Raw genomic sequence first — 27,898 nt, 5'->3', positions numbered from 1 at the left:
ACCAAATGTCTTAAATCAGTTTCCCTAAAACAGAGCCTAAAACAGGGATTCAGAACCTCATGATTGGTTAAGGGATTCAGAACCTCATGATGCTCTTCAGGAAAAATTTTTGCCAGAGGGAATGAAACTGACCAAGAGGGCAAGAATCAAGCATGGACACAGTCTCAAGGCCTAGCCTTAGCCCGATCCACAAAGAGTGGCTTGGGAAACAAACTACATTATAGTTTTCCCCTGCTTTAGGCAAGTGAACCAACCTTTTGTACCTCCATGTCAGTCAGGCACTGGCTGGAGCGGGGACGGCAGATTAACTCCTAGCTCCCACCATCTGAGGACAAGAATCTAGAATCTTTGGAGAAGGGAAGAGCTTTGAGCACTTGGCAGCCTAAACTCTGGGCAGTTTAGTGGGTAGGTGTGAAGTTTGGCTAGAGGAATCTGGACAGGACACCAGTGTACAACACAATCAACAACCTAAACTCTGGGCAGTTTAGTGGGTAGGTGTGAAGTTTGGCTAGAGGAATCTGGACAGGACACCAGTGTACAACACAATCAACAAGTTTAATTTGGACTTTATTGTACGCTAGGCAGTCAGTAGAAGCAGGACTTCAGCAGTGCCCAAAAGCTCTTTTCCTTTCTCTAGCAAACAGACTCAAGTTAAACAGTTTTTCCATGCCATCTTCTTTTGCCCACAACTCCTACCCAGACCATGACCTTCCTGCTCCTAATTACTGTTTACTTTCAAATCCAGCTGCAATGCAAATTGAGACTCATTCTACATGTCATTATCCTGTGGGGAACATCTATCTCCAGAGCAACTGGGAATTAGTATACATATTGCTTGGATGACAATTCTTTTTTCTTTTCTTGATCAATATATTTTTATTGATTTCAGAGAGGAAGGGAGAGGGAGATAGAAACATCAATGAGAGAGAATCACCGATTGGCTGCTTTCTGCCTGCCCCACACTGGGGACCGAGCCCACAGCCTCGGCATGTGCCTTTGATCAAAATCGAACCTGGGACCCTTCAGTTCACAGACCCATGCTCCATCCACTGAGCAAAACTGGCCAGGGTGGGACCACAGTTCTATGGGCATAGCTACCCTGATTCTTGTGGATAATAGAAAAGAAAAGAAAAAAAAGAAGTCCACCATTTGGCCTCTGTTCTTTATTCCCCTAAGGTCCCACTCCCCTTCCCTCAAGATGTGACTAGCCAACAGTTTCTACTGAATTGAAAAACTTAATTCCTCTTTCTAATAGCTAATCTGACGGTAAGAGAATCAAAACAAAACCAAAACAGTCGAGTGTGTTTCCTGGAGAGGTTGTGGATTGAATAAGATAATAAGGAACACATACCATTCAGCCTCTGAATCCAATTTTTCCAAAATATAAATCTTTTAAGTCAATTTTTTTTCAAAGGGTCTAATACTTGTGATGGGAACAATGATTGGAGCCTTCCACTGGCCAGGACAATCATTTCTAGGGGAGGTTCATTGCTGAGGTACCAAAACGAGTATCATGCTGGAGTTCTCTTTCTTTACCTGTGCTCTTTCCTGAATAGATAAGCCGTCAAGGCAGAAATTACAAACAAAGCTGTATCCATGAGGCTTTCCCGGTGTCAATGTTCTGACATTCAAATGAAGAATAAGTGCTACTTGAAGGTTTTCCTTCACCCATAAAATCCATGGGTTCTCTCTCTCTCTCTTTTTTTTTTTTTTTACTGCCCTGACTGGGAATTGAACCATGACTTCTTGGTTCATAGACTGACACTCAACCACTGAGCAATGCCATCCGGGCACCATGGGTTCTCTTTTGTCTACATTCTCAAGCATGAAGATGCTAATAAAAGCATTTCTCCTTGGGAGAGCAAACAAATTATCTATTTCTTGTTCTCCAGTGTTCCTAAATTCTAACTGAATAATTTCAGTTACGTATCTGGAGGTTTTATGGTTGAGCTGAAGTTGCTACTACATTCATCATGAGTAGGATTTCTCTTCAGGAAAGCCTGTCTAAATTGAGTAAGAGCGGTGCTACAACAGAAACATCTATACACTTAAGGTATTTATGGAATCTGTCCTCTCATGACTTCTCAGATGTTTGAAGAGGCTACAACTCCAAGTGAAACTCACTCCACATTCTTTACATTGAAAGGGTTTCTCACCAGAATGGATTCTCTGATGTTGATTAAAATGTGACTTTAGAGTGAAGCCTCTGCCACATTCATTACATTGATAGGATTTCACGTTGGAATAGGTTTTTTGACGTTGTTTTATGTGAGAACACTGGCCACCATTTTCTCTACATAGATCAGATTTACAGGTTTTCTCTGCAGTATGAGTTCTGTAATGCTGAATAAGGTCAGGACTATAATTAAAGGCTTTGCTACATATGTCACATTTATAAGGCTGCTCTTGTAACTCAATCTTCTTATCTTCCATCACTGTTAAGTTCCAACTATATGCTTCCTCATAAATGCCATTTTTTTCTTTTTTCTGACCCATGTGGAGCACCTGATGTTCAATGAGGCTAACATACTGGAAAAAGATTTCTCCACATTCATGACACTGATGGGTTTTCTTTCTAGAATGAAGTCTTAGGTGCCCGGCAAGGTGTGAACGCCTCCCAAAACCTTTCCCACACTCGTTACATTTAAAGGGCCTCTCCCCACTGTGCACACTCTGATGCTGAACAAGATGGGACCTTACTCTAAATGCTTTCCCACATAAGTGACAGGTATAGGGTTTTTCACCAGTGTGGACTCTTTGATGCTGAGTTAGGTGCACACGTTGATTATAGCTTTTCCCACACTCATCACACCTAAATGGTTTCTCTCCAGTGTGTATTCGCTGATGTTGGATAAGATGGGCACTCTGAATAAAGCTTTTTCCACATTCGTTACATTTATGTGGTCTCTCTTCTATGGAGGATTTTTTGTGGACATATGTGACTTCATTGAAATTTATCCTCTTTGAAGAGGGTTGTCCCACTATCTCTTTCATGGGAATTCCCTGCTTTCTATCCAACTTGCCTTCTCCAAAATCTTGAACTTGAGAAACATTTTTTTGGATTCTTCCGGATAGTTCCATGTCTGCTTCTGAAAATTCTAAAATTTTCTTCTTAACATTCAATTTTGTATTCTTACTTCTTTTGTCATTGCCTGAAAAAATAAAGAGGAAATGCAAATGTCATCAGTTCCTTTGTAGAAGAAAAATAAGCTGTCAGAAAAAGGAAATAACCAAATGAATATATGATGTAATAGAAGTAAAAAAGGGTATGCATAGATGTACTTGATGCAATTTAGCTCTGGCCAGTGTGGCTCAGTTTGTTGGAGCCTCATCCCATGAATTGAAGGGTCACGGTTTGATTCTGGTCAGGGCACATCCCTAGGCTGCAAGTTTGAACTGAATGATGTTTCTTTCTCTCTCTCTCTCAAATCAAAAATAAATAATATAAAAATCAATTTAGTAATTTGCATTGACAGCCATAAAAATGTTTTTGGCCCTTCAGCCACTAATAGCACTTCTGGGCATCTATTATGAGAAAACAGTCCTAAATACTGAAGAAGGCATAAACAGAGTTATCAAAAGTGAAATTTTGTAAGTCCAACCAGGGAATAGTTGAATAAATTATGATGTCTCCACACAATAGCAGATTATCAAAAATAACAAATAGTAAAAAAAATAAATAAATAAATAAAATAACAAATAGGACAGTCAAGCAACACTAGAAAATGTATATGTCTAATATTTGTGTCCTATGAGTATAACTATATAAAAATAAGCTATAAGCCAAGCTGGTGTGGCTCAGTGGTTGACTGTTGACCTATGAACCAGGAGGTCATGGTTTGATTCCCAGTCAGGACACATGACCAGTTTGCGGGCTCAATCCCCAGTGTGGAGCATGCAAGAGGCAGCCAATCAATGATTCTCTCTCATCAATGATATTTCTATCTTTCTCTTCCTTACCCTTCCTCTCTGAAATTGATTTTAAAAATAAATTTAAAAGTAAAAATAGGCTTATGAAAAAGGATAGAAGGAAATCCACTACACAGTAATAATTCTGTTAGTTAGGATGGTGAGATTATGTGTGATTCTCCCCACCCCCCCCAATTTTTTTCCTTTAAACTTCCTATTATTTTAAAGTAAAATAACTAAATTGGAAAAAGTTGGAAAATGGGAAGAAGCAAGTGAGTCCAACTCCTCATTAACTAGACTAGAAAGTAAATAGATAATGTCTAAAATTGGTGAATAAAGCAATAGCAGGATTATTTAAAACTAGAAGCCAGGTGCACGAAATTCGTGCATGGGTGCAGTCCCTAGGCCTGGCTGGCTATCGAAGCATGGCAATCTGGCGTGGAAGGGCAGGTCCCAGCTGACCTCTGGGCCCTGGGAAGCACTGGGGCCATTGGGCCCCTTGCACCCTTGTCTATGTGAGTCACAGCACCCGAGTCCCCATGTGGAGATGTGGAGAGCACAGCTGGATGCCATGGGCTGGGGTGCAGAGTGGGTCTCTGGGCTGCCCAGCAGCACCACACAGAAGCCAGGCAAACAGCACACTCTCTCCTGGCACAAACCCACGGGGAGCCCAACCATCCTCTGCAGTCCCAGCAGCTGTGGCCTGGCTCACCCAGAAGCAGCCATGCAGGTGCAGAGCAGGCTCCTTGCGGGCGCCCAGCACCTGAGCATGGGGGGCTTCCACAACGTGTGAGCCCTGGTATCCCGGGGGGAGTGAAAGCGAACTCAGAAGACACCCTACATTCTCACTGCACCTCCATCTCCGCCACCCCCACCCCTAGGAAGCTGGCAAGAGGTCGCAGCGTCACCAACGCCTGCCATGTTCTGCGCCACTCTCTGGTGGTCAGTGCATGCCATAGCAAGTGGTTGAACTCCTGGTCAAACGACTGCCCGAGGGGATAATTTGCATATTATGCTTTTATTATATAGGACTAATGAGCTGGTGGGGTGGGACTGGGTGAGACAGGCCGGACACACTGTGGAGCCAACCTCCCGTGGTCCCTCTTAGCCGTCCACACCTGGGATAGCGCCATGGCTCGAAGGGTGTTTGCAGAGTGAGCAGGATCCCTCTGGCAGGTGGCCTGTGGGGATCTGGCTGAAACTGGCTCTCTGACATCTCCCGAAGGGTTCCAGATTGCAGGAGGGAGGTTCTCAGGTGACAAACCCCAGAATCAGGCTCCCTACTGTCTGGTTCCGTGGTGCGTCACTGAAGAACCACTGCTGCTAAGTCACTGCAGCTTGGCACTCCTGTGTTAAGCATCTGCTCCCTGGTGGTCAGTGTGCATCATAGCTACCGGTCATACGGTCAGTTAGCCTTTTATAGAGAGATATGGAATTACTGGAAGAAAATAATAAAAGCAAGTAACTCTGGAGAAAGGAAAGTTGGGACAGGGGAGAGGGCATAGGGTTTTGCCTACTGATTTGACAATAAAAATATCCTATATAAAAAAGGCTAATATGCAAACAGATCCAATGGCGGAACAACGTTGCTATCATGTGCGCTGACCACCAGAGGGCTCATTCGGAACATGGCAAGCATCAGCACCAGACAGCAAAGTGCAGAACATGGTGGATGTCAGCCACAGAGGGATGGTGGAGCAGGTGAGGAGGGGCGCCAGACCAAGGGGAGGTGCGGTGGCTGTCATCAGGGTGAACCTCTGGTGGTTACTGAAAACTCCTTGCTCCCAGGTACTGCAGTCCCACCCAGAGCTCATACCCGCTGCTGGAGCCACAGCTTGAACCCTCTGCCAGCACTTGGCTCCAGTCCTGATCACTCGGCACTATCAGCAGGTGCAAATGGTGGCTGCTGGCCCTGATTGCCACTGAGGGCTTCTCCACCTCCCACTGCCCCTGAGGGGTGATCGGGGCAGCACTGATGACACTGGCCCTGCTCACACCTGCTGCTGGCGCCCACCCCAATCACTCTGCACTGTCAGCAGGTGCAAGCAGGACTGGCACCATCAGTACATGGGAGCGGTGGTGGCAGGAGTGGGGCTGCTGGCAGACAGGGGACCGGGGCCACAGCGGGAGGGGCCGGAAGGGAGCGCAGAGGATGGGCTGAGACCCGCCCCTGTGCCCACCACAGCCTTGCAGCCCACAGTTCCTTTCAAGGTGCATGAATTCATGCACTGGGCCGGTAGTCTATATAATAAAAGCCCAGCGACCATTACAGCGGAACCAGAACGACTGGTCGCCATGACACACCCTGACCACCAGGGGGAAGATGCTCAACACAGAAGCTGCCCCCTGGTGGTCAGTGCGTTCCCACAGCTGGAGTGCTGCTCAGCCAGAAGCCAGGCTCACAGCTGGTGAACGCAGTGGCAGTGGTGGAGGGAGCCTCTCCTGCTTCCACGACAGTCCTCAGGAGCAGTGAGCCAAGCAGTAAGGAGCAAGCAGGTGGGTGGCTAGGAGCGAGGGGTCCCAGGTCGTGAGAGGGTGCAGCCCAGGCTGAGAGCCCCACCCTCCTGCATGAATTTCATGCATCAGGCCTCTAGTAAACACTAGACTGTAATCTTTGCCCCTTCCTACTGTTCCCTTATCACAACTCATCTGTTCTAAGCTAATAAAAACATTTTGCCTCCATTTATTCTCCAATACAACTCTTCACACATACATCTTTGGGACTTCTCTCTGAAGTGGCGCTTCAGGTGCTCAATCAGATGAGAGTGCCGACCAAAGTTTTTCCCACATTGGGTACATCCGTAGGGCTTCTCTCCGCTGTGCACACTGTGATGCTGGACAAGGTGGGAACTCACGCGAAAGGCTTTTCCGCACACCTGACATTTATAGGGCTTCTCGCCAGTGTGGACTCGCTGATGCTGAGTAAGGTGCACCCGCTGATTATAGCTTTTCCCACATTCTCCACACTTAAATGGCTTTTCTCCAGTGTGGATTCGCCGATGTTGAATGAAGTTTGAGGCTTGAAGGAAAAATTTACCACAGTCGTTACACTTGTGACCTCTCTCAGCATTTGTGTTTTGTTTACAGTTAACGTCTGTGATGGCACCAAGATCTCTCTTCTGAGAAGGGTTCTGCCTTGACTTCCCCACACCGGGGTTTACCTGCCACCCTTCTACCATGCTGCGAAGGTCATTAACGTCTCCAAATTCTTGATTTTGGGCAACACTTTCAGTGTTTCCTGATGTCACCCAGTGCGATTTGGCTTCATCAGAAATCTGCTTTACTATGAGTTCCATATTGTCATTCTTTGACTTGCAATCTGAAATAATAAAAGAAAAATGGAAAATTTAACTACTTCCTATAGTAGAAGAAATAAAATGACTAAGGGATATAGAATAATTATATAAACCCAACAGGAGCACATGACCATGTATACTGGTATAACATTTTTCAAAAGGAATCTGGAATTATCTATGTATTTCATCTAAAGTCTACCAGTGTGCTTGTTATATAGTGGCTCTTCTAAAAGAATCCACTCAAGCCGAAGCCAGTTTGGCTCAGTGGTAGAGCGGGTCTGCGGACTCAAGGGTCCCAGGTTCGATTTCGGTCAAAGGCATGTACCTTGGTTGCGGGCACATCCCCGTTGGGGGGTGTGCAAAAGGCAGCTGGTCGATGTTTCTCTCTCATCGACGTTTCTAGCTTTCTATCTCTCTCCCTTCCTCTCTGTAAATAATCAATAAAATATATTTTAAAACAAGGAAAGAAAAGAAATACTAGCAAAATCTTATTTAGGATGCAAAATTCAAGAAGGGTATGACAAAGAAACAATAAAAAAGAAGAAAAACAACTAAAAATTTTTTTTTAAGTAAACAGAAAGTAAAACAAATATGATTTTTTTTTTTTTTTAAAGGGATATAACATGTAAAATGTAGCCAAAAACGGTTTGGCTCAGTGGATAGAGCGTCGGCCTGCGGACTCAAGGGTCCCAGGTTCGATTTCGGTCAAAGGCATGTACCTTGGTTGCGGGCACATTCCCAGTAGGGGGTGTGCAGGAGGCAGCTGGTCGAAGTTTCTCTCTCATCGATGTTTCTAACTCTCTGTCCCTCTCCCTTCCTCTCTGTAAAAAATCAATTAAAAAAATATTTAAAAAAAACATGTAAAATGTAGATGCTAACAGGGAAAACATCATAAAATAGGTACCAGTGATTTGAAAATGGTAACAGGGTGAACAACTAGCCACTTATGAGCTAGAAAGAAAAGAATGAATGACACTGAAATATTGTAAAAATAATTACTACAATACACTTATTTGGCAAAGTCTGAGATGCTTTCACAAATGATAATTATTCAGCTAAGAATTAGTCAATCTGTCAAGGAATAGACTACAATAATTACTGCAAATCTGTTAAAATCCAAACCTGTTAGTTTTAAGCTCTTTCATTTTAAAGAGGTAACAGATAGTATTTGCAAATATTTTCCAAGCACTTCAGTCATACCCTTATTATGAAGGAAATAATGAAAATAAGCTAAGGGGGGAGAAAGTTGATTTATTATCTCACAGGGGGGGGAAAAAAGTGGCACATTATAGCAATTAAAACACACATGCTTTTATAAGATGTACTAGAAATATTCTTTGTAAGATAACAAAATTAATATCTCCTCATCCATGCAGACAAAGAAAGTCTTACCCATGGAGGTAATACTCTCATAATTCTCCTTCCTGTCACCCCTACAGAGAGACTTCTGGGCTTGGTCCAAATGTCCCCATTCCTCCAGGATAAAGGAAACAGCCACATCAGCCACATCTTCCATTTTCACCACCTTCTGAAACATGAGATTTCCACTAAATTCCCATTCTCTATGTTCCAATTTGGATGAGGCAAAGAACTGCAAGTGTTAAGGAAAGAAATAGGAAGAGGGACTATGCTTCAAAGAGGATGGGGAATACTGGGTAGAATGGAAAAAGGATTGAAGTATTATATAAACCCAAGGTGTGCCTGGTCTCTAAAGAGACAGAACTCCTGATAAAGATTCAGGATTAAGGCAGCTCCGTCCCCAAGAACAGACATGGGTCCTTACTGCAGGCACAGGGACCAGCTCACCTGGGACCCAGCTGAGAGAAGTGAGGCTGTCAGCTCCTGGCTGTCCTTCAGGGGGAGGGAAGAAACTTGGAGAGCAGGAAGGGCTGAGGGGGAGAGAGAAAGAGGCATTAGTGATATCTTTGCCCAGCTCTGATTGCCACCATATTCCACTTTTGGTCAAGAATCTACAATGGTGCCCTGCCACGTCAAAACCAGATTCTTTTGCTTGGCTCTCAAGACCCTCGACATTCCGGCCTCTCCCACGCCTACCCTATATTCACCCTTCCACCCAAAAAACTAGACTCCCTGCTTTGGTCAGGCTAATCCCTGCTGCTCTCTTCAAATCGTGCCATTCTGCTCTGCCAAGACTGAACCTAATCATTTCAAAGGATAACCAAAGACTCGCAGCTTCAGATCTTAAGCACTTCCTAGAGCCCAGGGCTTCTGAAGCTTTAATGAGCAGACAGACCACCCGAGGTCTAAGCACAGAGCGGATTCTGGCTTAGCAGGTGTGGGCTCCACGTTGTGCATTTCTAACAAGCTTCCAAGTGATGGTGGTGGTGCTGCTCCTCGGACTACACTTTATGATTAGCAAATCCACATGCTCTCTCTCCAAGAAACTACCATGGTTGGTTTATAGTAACCAGTTAGTATATAGTAGTAAGCCTACTCTGTGTTTTATCTGTATAATAGGCAGATAAAACAGTCCTTGCCTTCTAAAACTTCAGTAATAGGGATTGTAGACATGGAAGCCTTACTTTTTTTCCAGAATAGGGTAAATTACTAACCCTACACCTGAAGTTCACCATCTAGGAACGCCCAGTAGAGAGTGGAAGGTGAAAGCTGCAGGAAAGCCTTTCCACAGGAAATAGGGATGGAGCGAGGTGAGGATAAGGGAGCGTTGAAGGTGGAGCGAATAACATGTGTAATGCCTGCAGGGTCTGATATCTAGATGCTGGTGACTATTTGAATCTCTGCTGTCACCTCTGCTTGTTTTTGTCAAGATTCATGGTGCATCCAGATCTCAATCTATGTGAGCCCCAATTTAAACAAATAACTGACAGTTTAGACCTTGCTATGGTTTCCCTCAGTCCTGGGGATGTCTATGTATATGTAGTTTGCTGGTGTCTGAGGACTAAAAAGTAATGAGCAATGACACAAAAAGGAGATAATGATTATTGATGAAAGACAAAAACAGAGTCTGAAACCAGGAGTGTGGTTAAATAGTCAAAAGAGGAGACTTGAAATAAGGGGATGAAATGCAGTCTATACTTGAACAGTAATTGTGAATATAGACTAAATTCCAATTATAATTAGAATTATTATAGTAATTTCATTCTAAGTAATTCCACTTACTATTTGAAGTTCTTGTGAAACTCATTGCTTCTTTAACTTTTAAGTAAATGATTTTGCCTCTTTCAAGCTCAGATTAGTCCCAGGGGCAGAAAACCAGCCTTCAGTGCTATCAAAGGAATGCAGCCTCCCCCAGTGTATAAAAAATAGTAATTCACACAGTAATTTTGTTGGAATAAAGAAACTGGCTACCAGGACAGAGAAGAGAAGCAACACCAAGGAAGAGAAGAAAAGAGTAGCATGATCTGATAAGATTCTGCAAGTAAAGGGAAGATGACATGATTTAAGGAGGACAGGATTCTGTATTTGGGAGGGCCTGGTGGTCACAGCAAAGGCAGGATAGCTCAGAATGGGGTAAAAGTGTAGAATCAGAGGGTTAAAATATGAGCTCTGTCACTTAGTAGCTTTGTGACCTTGAACAAATTTATCTTTTTAGGACTTAGTTTCTTAAATTCTTTTTTTTTTTTTTTTTTAGATATATTTTTTTGATTTTTTACAGAGAGAGGAAGAGAGAATAGAGAGTTAGAAACGTCGATGAGAGGAAATCATTGATCAGCTGCCTCTTGCACACCCCCTACTGGGGATGTGCCCGCAACCAACATACATGGCCTTGACCGGAATCGAACCTGGGACCTTTCAGTCCACAGGCCGATGCTCTATCCACTGAGCCAAACCGGTTTCAGCAGTTTCTTAATTTCTAACATGAGGATAACAGCAATACCTACTCATTCCACTGAGAACTAGGCCTATTACACGATTTTGGGTTTCCATGTTGAACAGTTTTAACTATTTTTAAAGACTGGAATTATATGACTTTTATTCCTTTAGAGATCTTCTGAAGAACAGAAAGAAAATGCATTTTATATTTTAAAAAATAGAATAAAACTCATTCTATATTATAATTTCTATATGGATCCACTGGACACTTTTATAAATTTAGAAAACATTTTGGGATCTGACTGATCTTATTTTTCCTGTATCATGAAACATTTTTCTATTTCATCATCCCAAGAATGATTTCATTCTTACTAATCATTATTCATTAATTATTTCCAATGAGAGCAAAGAAGACTAAAATAATAAGAAATGAGAGAATAAAAAAAATATTTAGGATTATGTAACAGTAAAAAACATCATCATTATTCCTTCTTCCCAAAGTATTAAATACATTGCACAGTTTTGCATCATCTTCCAGAAAATATAAGACTGTTGACACCTGTTTTTAACTTTCTTTGAGCATAGTTGAGAATTCAGAAATTCTAAGGGCTCCCGGACTGTGAGAGGGGGCATACTGGGCTGAGGGACCACCCCCAGTGCACAAATTTTGAGGTAATGATAAAACTGAAAATACAAGGGAAATCTCAGAATGAGTCTACAAATGATAATATCCTAGTGACCTTTCTCAAATTCAAGATTCTTTTTTAATTTCATAAAAGAAATATGACCCATCTTATCCAGTGAGTCATTCAACGGGAAGGATTTCATCATGCAAATATTTTGCAACAAGATTTTGGACTACCTATTTTCTAAAAAGACAGTTTTTGATTTTGCTAAAGAGACAGTACTTTGTGACAGTACTTTTTAGTTTTTTATAATGTTTTAATTATAAAAATGCACTTGATACAAAGAAGTTTAATTCTTATTAAAACTTCTTTAAAAATTTTTCTCATCGCTCAGCCGGTGTGGCTCAGTGCTTGAGCACTGACCTATGAACCAGGAAGTCACAGTTTGATTTCCGGTCAGGACACTTGTCTGGGTTCTGGGCTCCATCCCCAGTGAGGGCAAGCAAGAGATTGATGATTTTCTCTTATTATTGATGTTTCTATCTTTCTCTCCCTCTCCCTTTCTCTCTGAAACCAATAAAAAAGTATTTTTTTAAAAATTGTTTTTATCCTTTGATTCTTCTGTTATTATGCATAAAATGCTTAAATTTAAAAAAGAAAAGGATGCCGAAACCGGTGGATAGAGTGTTGGCCTGCGGACTGAAAGGTCCCAGGTTCAATTTCAGTTAAGGCCATGTACCTTGGTTGCGGGCACATCCCCAGTAGGGGGTGTGTAGGAGGCAGCTGATCAATGTTTCTCTCTCATCAATGTTTCTAACTCTCTATTCTTCTCCCTTCCTCTCTGTAAAAAATAAATATATATATATATATATATATATATATATATATATATATATATATATTTATTTATTTTTTTATTTTTTTTTTAAAGAAAGAAAATCAAAAGGACCCATTGGCCCCAGATGGTAAGTGAAGATTATTATTTTTTTTTTATAACTTTTTTTTTTTTAAATATATTTTTTTTTTTATTTTTTTTTTTTTTATTTATTTTTTTTTTTTTATTTAATAAGTTTTTATTTTTCATATTATTACAAATGTTCCTTCCCCCACCACCACCATTGCTCTCCTCCACCAGGTTCCCACCCCACCCTCTGCCCTTTCCCCTCTCCCCATTGTACTCATCCATAGGTGCACAGTTTATGTTCAGTCTCTTCCCACTCCCCCCTCTCCCCTTTTCCCCCAAGAATCGTCAGTTCACTCCCCTTCCATACCTCTGATTCTATTATATTCAACAGTTAATATTGTTCATCAGATTTTTTTAATTTCCTTGGTTTTTAGATTCACTTGTTGATAATTACGTATTTGTTGTTCATAATTTTTATCTTTGTTTACTTTCTCTTCTGAAAGAACCCCCTTCAGCAATTCATATAATTCTAGTTTGGTGGTGATGAACTCCTTTAGCTTTTTTTTATTAGTGAAGCTCTTTATCTGGCCTTCGATTCTGAGTGATAGCTTTGCTGGGTAGCTTATTTTTGGCTGTAGGTTCTTGCTATTCATCACCTTGAATATTTCTTGCCATTCCCTTCTGGCCTGCATGGTTTCTGTTGAGAAGTCAGCTGACAATCGTATAGGTGCTCCTTTATAAGTTACTACCTTCTTTGCTCTTGCTTCTTTTAGTATTCTCTCTTTATCTTTTGCTCTTGGAATTTTAATAATGATGTGTCTCGGTGTGGTCCTCTTTGGATTCCTTTTGTTTGGAGTTCTGTGCGCTTCCTGGACTTGTAAGTCAAATTCTTTCACCAGGTGGGGGAAGTTTTCTGTCACTATTTCTTTCAGTATGTTTTCGATATCTTGCTCTCTCTCATCTTCTGGGACCCCCATGATTCTGATGTTGGTTCGCTTGAAGTTGTCCCAGAGGTTTCTTACATTATCTTCAATTTTCTGGATTCTCTTGCCTTCTAGCTTCTGTGGAGGAGTGTCTTCTGGCTCTTTATGTTCCAAATCTTTGACTTGATTCTTGCGATCTTCCCTTCTGTTTTTAGGACTCTGTAGAATATTTTTTATTTCAGACAATGTATTCTTTATTTCTTGTTGATCCCTGATCATTTCTTGTTGATCTCTTTTCATATCCTCATAGGCCTTATCCATCTTTTCTAGGAAATTCTTGAAAAACCTTATAAGCGTAGATTTGAACTCTATATCCAGACGCTTTTTGTCCTCCATTTCTTTCGTTTGTGATCTATTTTGTTGTCGCATTTCGCCGTTACAGATGGGACGGGGTTTCAGGGTGGAGCCTGCAGCTTTGGCTTCCGTCAGCCCCGCCCTATGCGGGTCCTTCAGTGCTCGCTGCCGGCGCCTCTGAGAGAAAGGTGCCCTCGATTTTCGCCTGCTGCCAAACAGTCTATGCTCTCCCACAATGAGCCCGGTATTGGGGTTCAGTTCAGTTGGAAGTGGAGTTGGAGGTGGCGTTCAGAGCAGTCTGGAGCCCCAGTCTCCTTCCCGTCAGGGCAATCCCGCGGCACAGCCGACCGTCCCTTCTCTGGGGGCAGTGTGCGCGCCTCCGGGACCTCCTTTCTCCGCTACCCCAGGGTTCCGACTTACAGCCCGGCTCCCTATGGCTGAGCCTGGTTCCTCGGGGTCTGGGGAACTGGGGTTCAGAGCAGTCGGAGGCCCAGCACAGTCGGAGTTTTATCTCCTTTCCGCTAGGGAACGCCCGCCAGGCACTCGGCCTCCCTCCTCTCCGGCTCCGTCCTCTCCGTGCGCCGCGTGTCTCCGTACCTTAGGCTTTTACAGCTCCTCCGCGCTTCCTTCTGGTTTTCTCCTTGCTTCTTGTTGTAGGATTTCCAGTCAGTCGACTTTCCTGTAGTTCTGGGTAATGTCCATTTTATATTTTAGTTGTATTTTATTAAAATTGTTGTGTGCGGCTGCGGCTAGTTGCCTACCCGAGCAGCCATCTTGGATTCTCCTTTTTTAAATATATTTTATTGAATTTTCACAGAGAGGAAGAGAGAGGGATAGAGAGTTAGAAACATCGATGAGAGAGAATCATCGATCAGCTGCCTCCTGCACACCCCCCACTGGGGATGCGCCCGCAACCAAGGTACATGCCCTTGACCGGAATCGAACCCAGGACCCTTCAGTCCCCAGGCCGACGCTCTATCCACTGAGCCAAACTGGTCCCGGCTGAAGATTATTTTTCCTGGTACATTGAAGGTTAAATGAATTCCTACAAGTAAAGCTTAGAACAGGTCCTGACACATAGTAAACACCATAGACATAATAGCTGCTGCTGCTGTGCTTTTATTATTATTACCACAGTGAAAGGAAAGTTGGAAAAGATTAGAGACACAGGACATATCACGTGAAAGGCCTTGACTGCTAAGGGGAACCTAGAAAAAGGCCTGGGGCCAAACAGGAAATACAAGTTCACAATTTCTAAACCATAATTCTGAAATCCCAAAGCTCTACATACCAAAGATCTTTTTTTTTTTTCATGAAGTTAAACACTGAACTAATTTGACAACAAAACCTAACTAGAACATATATGAAGCTAATCAAAGATTTTATTTAATCCACTGCTGTATATATACATACATTTCAATGCTGAAATATGAATGTGTGTGAGTATGGGGTGCCATGTCAAATCCTGTTGGTAGTGTAATATATGGTATATAAATCACATTATCTTACTAAATCTGAAAAATTCTGAATTCTAAAATATATCTGATAGCAAGAGTTTCTGGTTAGAGATTACAGACTTGTGGACATATATCATCATAAATAAGATAAGCTGTTCAGCCGAAATTGGTTTGGCTCAGTGGATAGAGCGTCGGCTTGGGGACTGAAAGGTCCCGGGTTCGGTTCCGGTCAAGGGTATGTGCCTTGGTTGTGGGCATGTCCCCAGTGGGGGGTGTGCAGGAGGCGGCTGATCGATGACTCTCTCCCATCGATGTTTCTAACTCTCTATCTCTCTCCCTTTCTCTCTGCACAAAATCAATAAAATATATTTTTTTAAAAAAAGATAAGCTGTTCACTTTTCTTCTCTGTATATATAATTCAGGTTAATAAAATAAGAGGGAAGAAAAGAAAGAGAAAACAAATGCTCTAAAGGTCATGGTGAAGCACTGCTTGAAATAAGAATGAAAGCAAAATTCAATAAAGAATTAAAAAAAAAAATGAAAGCAGAGTGGGTATGTATGGGAGGGGGAGCAATGGTAAAATATGTACACAGATAATAATTTAATAAAAAAAAGAAAAGAAAAAGAAAGCAATTAGGAACTGGAAACTTCTTTTTTTTTTTTTTTACTTAAGCATTAAAATAAAATCTATGAAGTTGTAAATCTTTTAACAGTACCTATGAAGTTCTCATAATCTGAATTACAGCTTTTGAATAGAACTGTGCTATAGTTCCTAGCCATCCTGTAAGCTGACCTGTCTTTTTTTAAAATATATTTTTATTGATTTCTGAGAGGAAGGCAGAGGAAGAGATAGAAACATAAATGATGAAAGAGAATCATGAATCGGCTGTCTCCTGTAGGCCCCATATTAGGGATCAAGCCCATGACCTGGCATGTGCCCCGACCGGGAATCAAACCATGACCTCCTGGTTCGTAAGTCAATGCTCAACCAGCTAGTCCACCTGACTTCTCTTAATACCAGAGACTCAATTCCAGATCCCCATACCCTGCCAACCTCCAAATCTTACTGATTACAGAAGCTCCCTAGCCTGAAGTCTCTCTCTTATACATACAGTTTACCCACATGGCCAGGGTGCCCACTCTCTGGCCACATCTATTCCACCAAATCATAGATCCTCACCATTTTCCTCCAGATGAGGCTTCTGTGGCTCTTGTTCAGGCTGGGGGTCCAGAGACAGAAGCTGGTGACAGAAGGACTCCTGCATGGCTCCTGATGACACCGCCTTCTGAGAAAGGACTTCCGGACATGCCACAATCTAACAACCACACCAATCAGTACATTTATGAGAAGGCTATTAAAGAATCCAGTAAATTCACGTTATTTTTGTATTTGTTCCTATACTAAATAATGTGCTAGGTCTATAAGGAGTCAGGCACTGATGATACAAAGTTTATATCTAGTTAAAGAAGACCTCCATTAAACATTTCAACACATAAATAAATATTAGGACATAATTACAGACTCTGTTATATGTTAGAAAGGAGAAGGAAGTACAATGAGACAGATTAGATGAGATCTACTTCATTTTTTTTTTTTTTTTTTTTTTTTAATAAGTTTTTATTTTTCATATTATTACAAATGTTCCTTCCCGCCCCCCCCCACCATTGCTCTCCTCCACCAGGTTCCCACCCCACCCTCTGCCCTTTCCCCTCTCCCCATTGTCCTCGTCCATAGGTGCACAGTTTATGTTCAGTCTCTTCCCACGCCCCCCTCTCCCCTTTTCCCCAAGAATCGTCAGTTCAGTCCCCTTCCATACCTCTGATTCTATTATATTCAACAGTTAATATTATTCAACAGATTTTTTTTAATTTCCTTGGTTTTTAGATTCACTTGTTGATAATTACGTATTTGTTGTTCATAATTTTTATCTTTGTTTACTTTCTCTTCTGAAAGAACCCCCTTCAGCAATTCATATAATTCTGGTTTGGTGGTGATGAACTCCTTTAGCTTTTTTTTATTAGTGAAGCTCTTTATCTGGCCTTCGATTCTGAATGATAGCTTTGCTGGGTAGCTTATTTTTGGCTGTAGGTTCTTGCTATTCATCACCTTGAATATTTCTTGCCATTCCCTTCTGGCCTGCATGGTTTCTGTTGAGAAGTCAGCTGACAATCGTATAGGTGCTCCTTTATAAGTTACTACCTTCTTTGCTCTTGCTTCTTTTAATATTCTCTCTTTATCTTTTGCTCTTGGAATTTTAATAATGATGTGTCTCGGTGTGGTCCTCTTTGGATTCCTTTTGTTTGGAGTTCTGTGCGCTTCCTGGACTTGTAAGTCAAATTCTTTCACCAGGTGGGGGAAGTTTTCTGTCACTATTTCTTTCAGTATGTTTTCGATATCTTGCTCTCTCTCATCTTCTGGAACCCCCATAATTCTGATGTTGGTTCGCTTGAAGTTGTCCCAGAGGTTTCTTACATTATCTTCAATTTTCTGGATTTTCTTGCCTTCTAGCTTCTGTGGAGGAGTGTCTTCTGGCTCTTTATGTTCCAAATCTTTGACTTGATTCTTGCGATCTTCCCTTCTGTTTTTAGGACTCTGTAGAATATTTTTTATTTCAGACAATGTATTCTTTATTTCTTGTTGATCCCTTATCATTTCTTGTTGACTCCTTATTAATTCTAGTTGATCTCTTTTCATATCCTCATAGGCCTTATCCATCTTTTCTAGGAAATTCTTGAAAAACCTTATAAGCGTAGATTTGAACTCTATATCCAGACGCTTTTTGTCCTCCATTTCTTTCGTTTGTGATGTATTTTGTTGTCGCATTTCGCAGTTACAGATGGGACGGGGTTTCAGGGTGGAGCCTGCAGCTTTGGCTTCCGTCAGCCCCGCCCTATGTGGGTCCTTCAGTGCTTGCTGCCGGCGCCTCTGAGAGAAAGGTGCCCTCGATTTTCGCCTGCTGCCAAACAGTCTATGCTCTCCCACAATGAGCCCGGTATTGGGGTTCAGTTCAGTTGGAAGTGGAGTTGGAGGTGGCGTTCACAGCAGTCTGGAGCCCCAGTCTCCTTCCCGTCAGGGCAATCCCGCGGCACAGCCGGCCGTCCCTTCTCTGGGGGCAGTGTGCGCTCCTCCGGGACCTCCTTTCTCCGCTACCCCGGGGTTCCGACCTACAGCCCAGCTCCCTATGGCTGAGCCTGAGTCCCCGGGGTCTGGCCTAGAACGGGGGTTCAGAGCAGTGAGGGCCCAGCACAGTCGGAGTTTTCTCTCCTTCCCGCTAGGGAACGCCCGCCAGGCACTCGGCCTCCCTCCTCTCCGGCTCCGTCCTCTTCGCGTGCGCCGCGTGTCTCCGTACCTTAGGCTTTTACAGCTCCTCCGTGCTTCCTTCTGGTTTTCTCCTTGCTTCTTGTTGTAGGATTTCCAGTCAGTCGACTTTCCTGTAGTTCTGGGTAATGTCCATTTTATATTTTAGTTGTATTTTATTAAAATTGTTGTGTGCGGCTGCGGCTAGTTGCCTACCCGAGCAGCCATCTTGGATTCTCCTTCTCTACTTCATTTTTTAAGATATGTTTTTATTGATTTGAGAGAGGAAAGGAGAGGGAGAAGAGATAGAAACATTGATGAATCGGCTGCCTCCTGCAGGATCCCTACTGGGGATTAAGCCCACAACCAGGGCATGTGCCCTGACAGGGAATCAAACCGGTGACCTCTTGGTTCAGGGCTTGACCAGTGAGCCACACCAGCTGGGCATGAGATATACTTTAGATTGGGTAGCCTCAAAGGCTCTTCTGAGGAAGTGTCACTTAAGTAAACACCTAAAGGATGAAAGAAGCCAGCCAGGAGAAAGGTAAGAAGTGTTGCAGGCAGAGAGAACAATATAAGCAAAGGCTGTCAGGCAGAAAGAGGGTATCTTAGGAAGGCCAATGAGGGTCAAGTTTAGTAAAGAGGGAGAGAGGTTAGAAAGGAGTTTGGAAAGGTCAATTATAGGACTCAGGAAGTCACACGTGGTTCTCCAGAAGACCAACACCAAGACTGAAGCTGGTTCATGTCCAGTGTGCAACAGGCCTCAATCTTTCTGTTCTTGGCTCTTGCTCAACCTTAGGGTACCTACAATTACTCCACCACAGCCATTCTCCAGAATCTGTCTATTCTGGAAGATACTAGCTCAGCAGCAACCTAGCAGGTAATAGATCCTGCACTGAGATAGAATCATCATCCTTTTTCCCCATCCCTTATGGTTTCAAAACACTTTTCATTTTAACCCTCTTACTACTGGCAAAATGTGGCACAAGAGTTACATTAAGAGGCAGTTGCAAAACAGTTGTAGCAAATATTCTGTGTGAAAGTTTGTGTCCTCGCTGACCCACTTAGAACAGAGTTAAGATGATGCCAAGTATGCCAAAGGGCACTGTGGGCAACAAAGAACCAAAACAGCCCTTGATGTCAGGAAACTCTACAGAGAGACTGAGAAAGGAGAAAGGTAAAGCCTGGGGAAAGGTTTGCAGAGACAAGAACTGCCTGGAGATAAAGTTGAGGAAAAATGTTAGGATACAGGAGACAGACAGAGAAAGGCAAACAAACTTGACCCTCATTGGCCTTCCTAAGATACCCTATGGAGGCCGTGGGAAAAACCCTATCTGGGCCTCAAATCGCAACTACCACTAAGAAATTATTTTTCTCTGTATCCCTTCCAAAAATGGGCTGCATATCACACCGAAAGAGGCAAATGTGTAATATATGCTGTCAATCCTGTATTAAAAAATGCTTTTTGTTTTAAATTATGCTTTTGAATATTACTAAAAAGATAGAAAATAGTTTGTCCATTTATGTCCTAAATTACTTTTAAAAAAATATATATTTTATTGATTTTTTACAAAGAGGAAGGGAGAGAGATAGAGAGTTAGAAACATCGATGAGAGAGAGTCATCGATCAGCTGCCTCTTGCACACCCCCTACTGGTGATGTGCCTGCAACCAAGGCACAAACCCGGGACCCTTCAGTCCGCAGGCTGATGCTCTATCCAGTCAGCCAAACATCAATGATGAGAGAGAGTCAGATTGGCTGCCTCCTGCATGCCCCACACTGGGGGTCATGCCCACAACCTTGGCATGTGCCCTGACCAGGGATAAACCACTGAGCAACACCAGCTGGACCCAAATTAGGTTTTAAAAAGTATTAACTAAAAAAAAAAAAAAAAAAAAAGTATTAACTAGATGTCAACATGAACCTGTATGCCCTGAAAGAAGCAATAGAAAGGTTCAAACATTCCCATCTGTACAACAATCATTCAGGAGAGCTACAGGGTCTGGCTTCAGGTCAATAGTAACTCTCTCTGCTGCCCACTTGCCTCGTGGGTGAGTTGAGCCAGCTGAAGAGCCTGAGGATATTCTGGAATGTTGAAGTACCCCTTACCCAGAGGTAAAGAAAAAGGAGCTGGTACTTTACAATGAAGTGCAATGGCTATGGAAAACGAGGGAAATTCTCTAACTGGTTTCAACCTCTTGTAGACCTATAATCCTTTGTTTCTTTGCTATAAAAAGAGAAAGTTTAAGAGAGTGTGAGTCTAGCAACAAGAGAAAGGTAGAAGTTCAGATTATAAGTGAGTAAGAAAGTACAAGATGTTAACAACATAAAGATATTCGCCGGGACCGGTTTGGCTCAATGGATAGAGCGTCGGCTTGGGGACTGAAGGGTCCTGGGTTCGATTCCAGTCAAGGGCATGTACCTTGGTTGCGGGCACATCCCCAGTAGGGGGTGTGCAAGAGGCAGCTGATCGATGACTCTCTCTCATCGATGTTTCTAACTCTCTATCTCTCCCTTCCTCTCTGTACAAAATCAATAAAATATATTTTAAAAAAAGAAAAAGATATTGATTCTCCCTAGATTAATATATTATTTCATGCAATACCAACAGGATTTTGGGGGTACTAAAAACTAAATAAATATCATAAGGAAAATGAGAAAATATTAAAACACTAGAGGCCCATTGCACAGATTCGTGCACTGGTGGTGTCCCTTGGTCTGGCCTGCACCCTCTCTTAATCCGGGACCCCCTCAGGGAATGTTGGATAGCCAGTTTCGGCCCAGTCCCCACAGGCCCAATCCAGACAGGAGGGAGCCCAATCCTGTGCGTTGAGCATTTGTCCCCTGGTGGCCAGTGCGCGTCATAGCAACCAGTCAACGGTTGTTTGGTGATTTGATCACTTGAGCTTTTATATACATGGATAGTTTGGAAGAAGGAAGGGTAGCTCTATCATATACCAAAGCATTTCATAGAGCTCAAATAATTAAAATACTAACACATGAACACATAGTGACATCAATAAAATAGAATAAAAAGATCACAAAAGGACCCAAATACATGCAGAAATTTGGTCTGTAAATATAGAGGCATTCTAATAAGAGAAAAGGTGGATTATAAGTTGCTAGGGCAACATGGTAAATATCTGTGAAAAAATAAAGTTTTAACCATATCAAACACCCTAAACCAAAATGAATTCCAGTGTAAAGTATAAAAAATGTAAAAGTGTAAAAAAAATTTAAGACAAAACTATGAGCCGAAACCGGTTTGGCTCAGTGGTAGAGCGTTGGTCTGTGGACTGAAAGGTCCCAGGTTCGATTCCGGTCAGGGGCATGTACGTTGGTTGCGGGCACATCCCCGGTGGGGGTGTGCAAGAGGCAGCTGGTCGATGTTTCTCTCTCATTGATGTTTCTAGCTCTCTATCTCTCTCCCTTCCTCTCTGTAAAAAAATCAATAAAATATATTTTTTTAAAAAAAGACAAAACTATGAGAAAAATTTCTCATAATATTGTAGTTGAGAAGCCCTTTCTAAGTATGGCACAAAACCCTAAAAACAATGTAAAAAGTGTAAGCTGATTGCATAAAAATTAAAACACCCTGCAAAGCAAAAATCTCCATAAGCAAAGACAAGCAACAATGTGGAAAAATAACAATTACAATTCAATTACAGACACAGTCCTTACTTTTCCTAATAGGTAAATAATATAAACAGATAATTTGCAATAAAAGAACATATGCATAGCCCTTTAAAATATGTATTATGGTCAAACTAACCCATTCTTTCATATTGACAATAATCAAAAGTTGGGTAAGATAATATTGTGTTATCAGACTCAAGAAAAAAAAATTCTCTCATACATTGCTGTTGGGAATAACCTCTATGTAGGGCAATCTATCAATAGCTGTCAAAATTACAAACGCATATGACTTCTGCGCCAACAAATGGACTTAGCATTCATTCCGTAATTAATGGTGTATGTAAAGATATTCATGCAGCAAAGTTGTTTGTAGTAAAAATTCAGAAACAATCTAAAGGAACAACTTAAATGGCCCTCAATAGTTCAATTTATGGTATACCCATACAATGGAATATAGCACAGTTTCAGAGTGAGGTCACTCCTTTGCACTGACATGAAACAAACCAAGCTATAAGAAAAAAGCAAGAGGCAGAAATACACAGTGATTTTAAAACACCTGTGTTTTAAATATGTCATATACATATATGTTCATATGTACAGAATACAGTATATCTCCGTACGGATATGCATGTCTCATGTAAACGGTTGCCTCTGGTGAGGAGAATTAGGCATCTGAGGAACTAGGGGTGGGAGGGAAACTTACTTTTATTACTACCTAAGTGCCTTTTGAATTTTGTATCATGTCACTCAAAAAATAAATATAGTAATTTAAAAACTAAATTAAATCGCAGATTGTCTTCTCCAGGTTAGCACACTGGATACTGCTCCTCTTTGCTGGAGTGGCAGGAAATCTCCACAGTGTACCTAATCCCAGGAGAACAAAAGAATATAAATGAAGCACCAACAGTGCTAAGGATCTCACCCCTGCTCAGCAGCTCAACTCTCTTCCTGTCCTTCCTCATTGCTCTAACGTCTCCTCTTCCACTCACCTGCTGTCTGCGTTCCTCTAGTTCCCTCTGTAAATTTTCTACCACAGCCACAGCCTCTTCTCCATTGTCCGGGTGATGGTCTCTCACCCAGGGCTGGAACTCTTCAGGAAGGATGGTCAGGAACTGCTCCAGCACCAGCAACTCCAGGATCTGCTCCTTGGTGTGCAGCTCGGGCCGCAGCCACTCACAGCAGAGCACCCGGAGCTGGCTGAGGGCCTCCCGCGGGCCTGATGCCTCATGGTACTGGAAGTGCTTGAAGCGCTGGTAAAACGTCTCAAACACGGGCGGACTGTACTCCCGCATCCAGGTGCAGTCTTCTTCTTCCACCTTCACTATCAGAAGGTCTTCTTGCTCTTGTGAAGTCTCAGCTGGGGGGTCCAAGTCTACGACTTCCCCAGATTCTGTCATTATCATTCCAAACCCGGAAGGATGTCTCTCCACTTCGGCTGTTTTACACTGATCAAATACGTTCTCTGCTCTTTAGGGTCTTCTGGAGGGCACGTTCATTATTGTGCAACCTACTGATATATTGGAAATTATTATTAGTAAAGAGGTGACACAAAGACGACCATTCAACAGAGTAATTCATTTAAAATATGAACAAGTCAGCTGTAACTCCACCCATGAAATATTAACATCTTTCCAACATTCAAAAAAATGTAAAGCCATAAAAAAAAAAATCTGACATCAGGCCCAACCCACACAATGTAACTGGCGAAGAATATTAATAGGACAAGACTTACTAACTAGTCCAGACGCAGTCGCTCCTTCTATCTTTAAGTCAAACTTAAGTCAGAACAGGGGTCAAAAACATTGCAATGATCAAAACTGGTCTTGTCTTCCAAGCCAGAAGGGCCTGGCAGACCAACGGGAGGCTTCATGGGTCCCGAAGGGAAGCAGGGTAATAAGGGCAGATTTGGACCTGAATTTCTCGGAATCGACCCTGACCCCGTACACCCGGGAGACCGGCCCGGTCAAGGTTAGGATGGGCCCCCGTCTGGATGCAACGCCCATTCCCTCTCCTCCAGACTCCAGCCTCGGGGAGCTCTCCTGGACGACCGAGCTCCTGCAATCCAGGCTGGAGAGATGGGTTTCTTTCCACAGACGGTGAGAAAACCAAAGGCGACACTTCTCCACACTTCCTCGCCGGAAGTAAGCAAGTCCAAGCTTTCCCTGTCCAACGGGCTGGAGCCACAAAACCAGCCCCCGAGAGCACTTCCGAGTCCTCTCTAGGAAACCCGGAGGTCCTCGCGCGCAGCGGGCGGGAAGGGCCCGCCCCACGCCCCACCCACAGGGGCTGCGGGCCAATCGGTGGGGGAATGGGGCGGGGGCCCGGCAGCAGGTCACGCCCACGGAACCTCAGGAGGCGAGAAGAAAACAGAGCCACACTCTTTCCCCACCCAACCCCAAGGCCATTTATTTATTTTTTTTAAATATATATATATATTTTTTATAAATGACTCCATAATTTGACTTCTTTTTAAAAAAATATATTTTATTGATTTTTTTTTACAGAGAGGAAGAGAGAGGAATAGAGAGTTAGAAACATCGATGAGAGAGAAACATCAATCAGCTGCCTCTTGCACACCCCCCACCGGGGATGCGCCTGCAACCAAGGTACATGCCCCTGACCGGAATCGATCCCCGGACCCTTCAGTCCGCAGGCCGATGCTCTATCCACTGAGCCAAACCGGTCTCGGCTAAAATATTTTTTATTGATTTCAGAGAATAAGGGAGAGGGGGAGGGGAGAGAGACAGAAACATCAATGATGAGAGTATCACTGATCGGCTGCCTCCTGCACACCCCCATGGGGATGGAACCCGCAACCATGTGCCCCCGACTGGAATTGAACGCGGGACCTTCCAATCTGCAGTGCAATGCTCTATCCACTGACCAAACCAGCCAGGGCAAACCCAAAGCAATTTACTTATTTTTATTTTTTAAATATAGTTTATTGATTTTTTACAGAGAGAAAGGGAGAGGGATAGAGAGCCAGAAACATCAATGAGAGAGAAACATCGACCAGCTGCCTCCTGCACACCCTTGCTGGGGATGTGCCCACAACCAAGATACATGCCCTTGCCCGGAATCGAACCCGGGACCTTTCAGTCCACAGGCCGGCGCTCTATCCACTGAGTCAAACCGGTTTCCGCTCCCCCAAAGCAATTTAAACAGCTCGGTCTCCTCCTGGTCTCCTCCTTTTTCCTAGGCGGGCAGGCAGGGGGCGGGGTCGGAGGTGTCCGGAGCTGTTGCTGAGGCGACAGTTGCTAGCATCCGATTTGCTGTAGAACTTGCGCTCCCCAACTCTCAACGCCCTACGCCCCCCATTCCGAGTAGGGTCCGTACCTTTCTGCAAGCCCACGGCTGTCACTTCCCTTTAATTTTGAACCCTTCGGTTTCTTCACACGAATCTCAGCACTCCCCGCACCCCGTTTCCAGACACGCCCGCCTCTTTTACCATCTCAGCTCTCTGTGCTAAAATCTCCAACATCAAACTCGCGAGTCCCGGGAGCCAGCGGCTACCAGGACTACATCTCCCAGGAAGCGCCGCGCGGAACGTGCCCGCTAACCAATCGGGCCGCGGCTCTCGTTTCGCGGGCCTATCAGAGTGCGGGAGAGCAGGGAGGCGTTTCCTCCAACGCCCGGAGCTGGAAGGCCGTTTGGTGAAGTACGTTACCTTCTACCTGGGAGAGAATGGATGCCGAAACCTCGCTTCGTTGCAAAGTAGGGAAATCATCTATGCTGGGCTTCTTCAGCCAGGAGGATCCCATCCTTAATAATTTCCCATGTTTGCATACGTTGCTGTTTGACAGGTGAGACAAGAGGCTTGTCACCACTCTTTTACATATCGCTCAAATGAGGCTTACCTACTCCATTCTGAATCAGAAAGCACACATCCTTGGGTCTACTGAAGAGTTGTTTTTTAGTGTTTGGGATGAATTTTTCACCAATCAGGGATGAGGTTTGGAGACTGACTTGCTAGCGCTGTGGTCTACCTTATGGGAATGAAGAAATTCAGAAAAATCCCCTACTATCTCCAGAGAGACCTTTAGCTGGAGAGGCTCAAATTGATGGGGGGGATGGGGGGGGGGAAGCGCTGTATTTTTTATAAATATATATTCTTATATATATATATGTGTGTGTGTGTATATATATATATATATATATATATATATATATTTACAAAGAGGAAGGGAGAGGGATAGAGAGTTAGAAACACTGATGAGAGAGAAACAATAAGCTGCCTCCTGCACACCCGGCATTGGGGATGTGCCCCAAAACTAAGGTATGTGCCTTTGACTGGAATCGAATCTGGGACCCTTCAGTCCACAGTCCAACGCTCTATCCACTGAGCCAAACTGGTTAGGGCTATAAATATATTTTTATTGGTTTCAGAGAGGAAGGGAGAGGTAGAGAGAGAGAGAAATGATAAAGGTTCCACATTGGGGATCTAGCCTGCAACCCAGGCATGTGTCCCAAACAGGAATCCAAACTGCAACCTCTGGCTCATAGGTCCATGCTCAACCACTGAGCCATGCCAGCCTGACAGAACATGAATTTCTGAAAGATTTCTTTTTTATGAATCACTGATTAAATAGTAGTTGCCCATATTTTCTTCCATTCCCTCAAATTCCTATATTAAATCTAATGAACAAGTATTTATTAAATACTTTGTTGCCAATCACTAGACACAGCGAACATTACAGTCATGCTCCCCCTTCATGGGAAGGACATACAGTAAACAAGAATTAGCAACACTGCCCTGGCCGGTCTAGCTCAGTTTGTTGTAGCATCATTCCATGCACTGGAAAGTCACAGGTTCATTGCCCAGTCAAGGCAATTGCGTAGGTTGCAGGGTTTGATCCCAGGTTGGGGTTCTAATCAATCGATGTCCCTCTCTCTCCCTTCCTCTCTAAAAAACGAAAATCAATAAAACATACCTTTGGGTGAAAATTTTTAGAAAAGAATCAGTTACACTGTGGTCAGTGGTATGAAAATTCAAAACGTGATACACTGGGTGAGGTGGGTAGGAATGGATGATCAGGGAAGTCCTCTCTAAGCAGGTGATATTAGAACTGAGACGTGGAGCATGAACTTAAGTCAGACTTTTTTTTTTTTTTTTCATCTTATAGATTTTCATTTCTAAAAATAAAGATTAAATAAATATTAATCTTTAATATCAGACATAAACAAAAAGCTCTTTGGGGGTCCTGGAACTAAAAAGTGAGAAAAGGGTCATGAGGCTAAAAAGTGAGAAAACCACTGTGGTTTATCCCCAGCCATGATTGATCCATAAGGCGCCACTGTGATGGAATTGCAAATCACTCCTGTATAAGGTCCTGGCTGGGCTAAGGTTTTAGTCTGTTAGATCCCAGGAATCTGATTGGTAATTACCAGTGGACATGGACTAGTTGGCTTATTTTCTCTCTTTTTTTTTTTCTCTTCCTCTTCCTCCTCTTTCTCTCCCTCCTCCCAGAAATCCACTTCAGTGGGATCAGATATCAGAATATTTTTTATTTTTTTAAGTCACCCAAGTGTGATGATTTTGCTCCATCTCTGCCAACGAGGAGTGCCATATTGGCAACTACCTCATACTCAATATCATGGACAAAGAATCCTTTGCAAGGTTAGGCTGGCGAGGCACATTGTCACCAGCACAGAGGTGGCTGTGAAAGTTGTCAACTGGCAGAGTTTCTATGATGTTCCCCA

The 27,898-nt window shown here is 43.0% G+C and overlaps 1 protein-coding gene across 4 annotated transcripts; it reads right to left on the bottom strand.

Annotated features, from left to right (window-relative positions):
• Nucleotides 1-548: 548 nt before the first annotated feature.
• On the bottom strand, nt 549-24,441 carry ZKSCAN5 (zinc finger with KRAB and SCAN domains 5). Of its 4 annotated transcripts, none has more exons than XM_084881404.1 (7): nt 23,931-24,441; nt 23,188-23,708; nt 16,445-16,580; nt 9,012-9,094; nt 8,598-8,733; nt 6,623-7,228; nt 549-3,152 (listed from the first exon to the last, which is right to left on the bottom strand). In XM_084881404.1, exons 2-7 carry the CDS (start codon nt 23,599-23,601, stop codon nt 2,041-2,043), a joined length of 2,487 nt encoding a protein of 828 aa, XP_084737530.1. In that variant the 5' UTR covers nt 23,602-23,708; nt 23,931-24,441; the 3' UTR covers nt 549-2,040. The 4 variants fall into 4 exon arrangements, with proteins under 4 accessions (XP_084737530.1, XP_084737532.1, XP_084737531.1 ...); XM_084881406.1 differs by having other exon boundaries at nt 8,598-8,730; XM_084881405.1 differs by having other exon boundaries at nt 23,188-23,705; nt 23,931-24,410.
• Nucleotides 24,442-27,898: the final 3,457 nt, after the last annotated feature.

Source organism: Pipistrellus hanaki, assembly GCF_964339955.1.
Source record: "Pipistrellus hanaki genome assembly, chromosome: 4".
Taxonomy (NCBI): Eukaryota; Metazoa; Chordata; class Mammalia; order Chiroptera; family Vespertilionidae; genus Pipistrellus; species Pipistrellus hanaki.
This window is presented reverse-complemented; position numbering and strand designations above follow the sequence as displayed.

Excerpts from the sequence above, each read along its gene's own strand:
- ZKSCAN5 (XM_084881404.1), bottom strand. The coding sequence starts at position 23,601 with ATGATAATGACAGAATCTGGGGAAGTCGTAGACTTGGACCCCCCAGCT. Across the intron at positions 16,581-23,187 it reads TAGAGGAACGCAGACAGCAG|ATTGTGGCATGTCCGGAAGT; the intron begins GTGAGTGGAAGA and ends TGTGGTTGTTAG. Across the intron at positions 9,095-16,444 it reads GCCTCATCTGGAGGAAAATG|CCCTTCCTGCTCTCCAAGTT; the intron begins GTGAGGATCTAT and ends TCTCCCCCTCAG.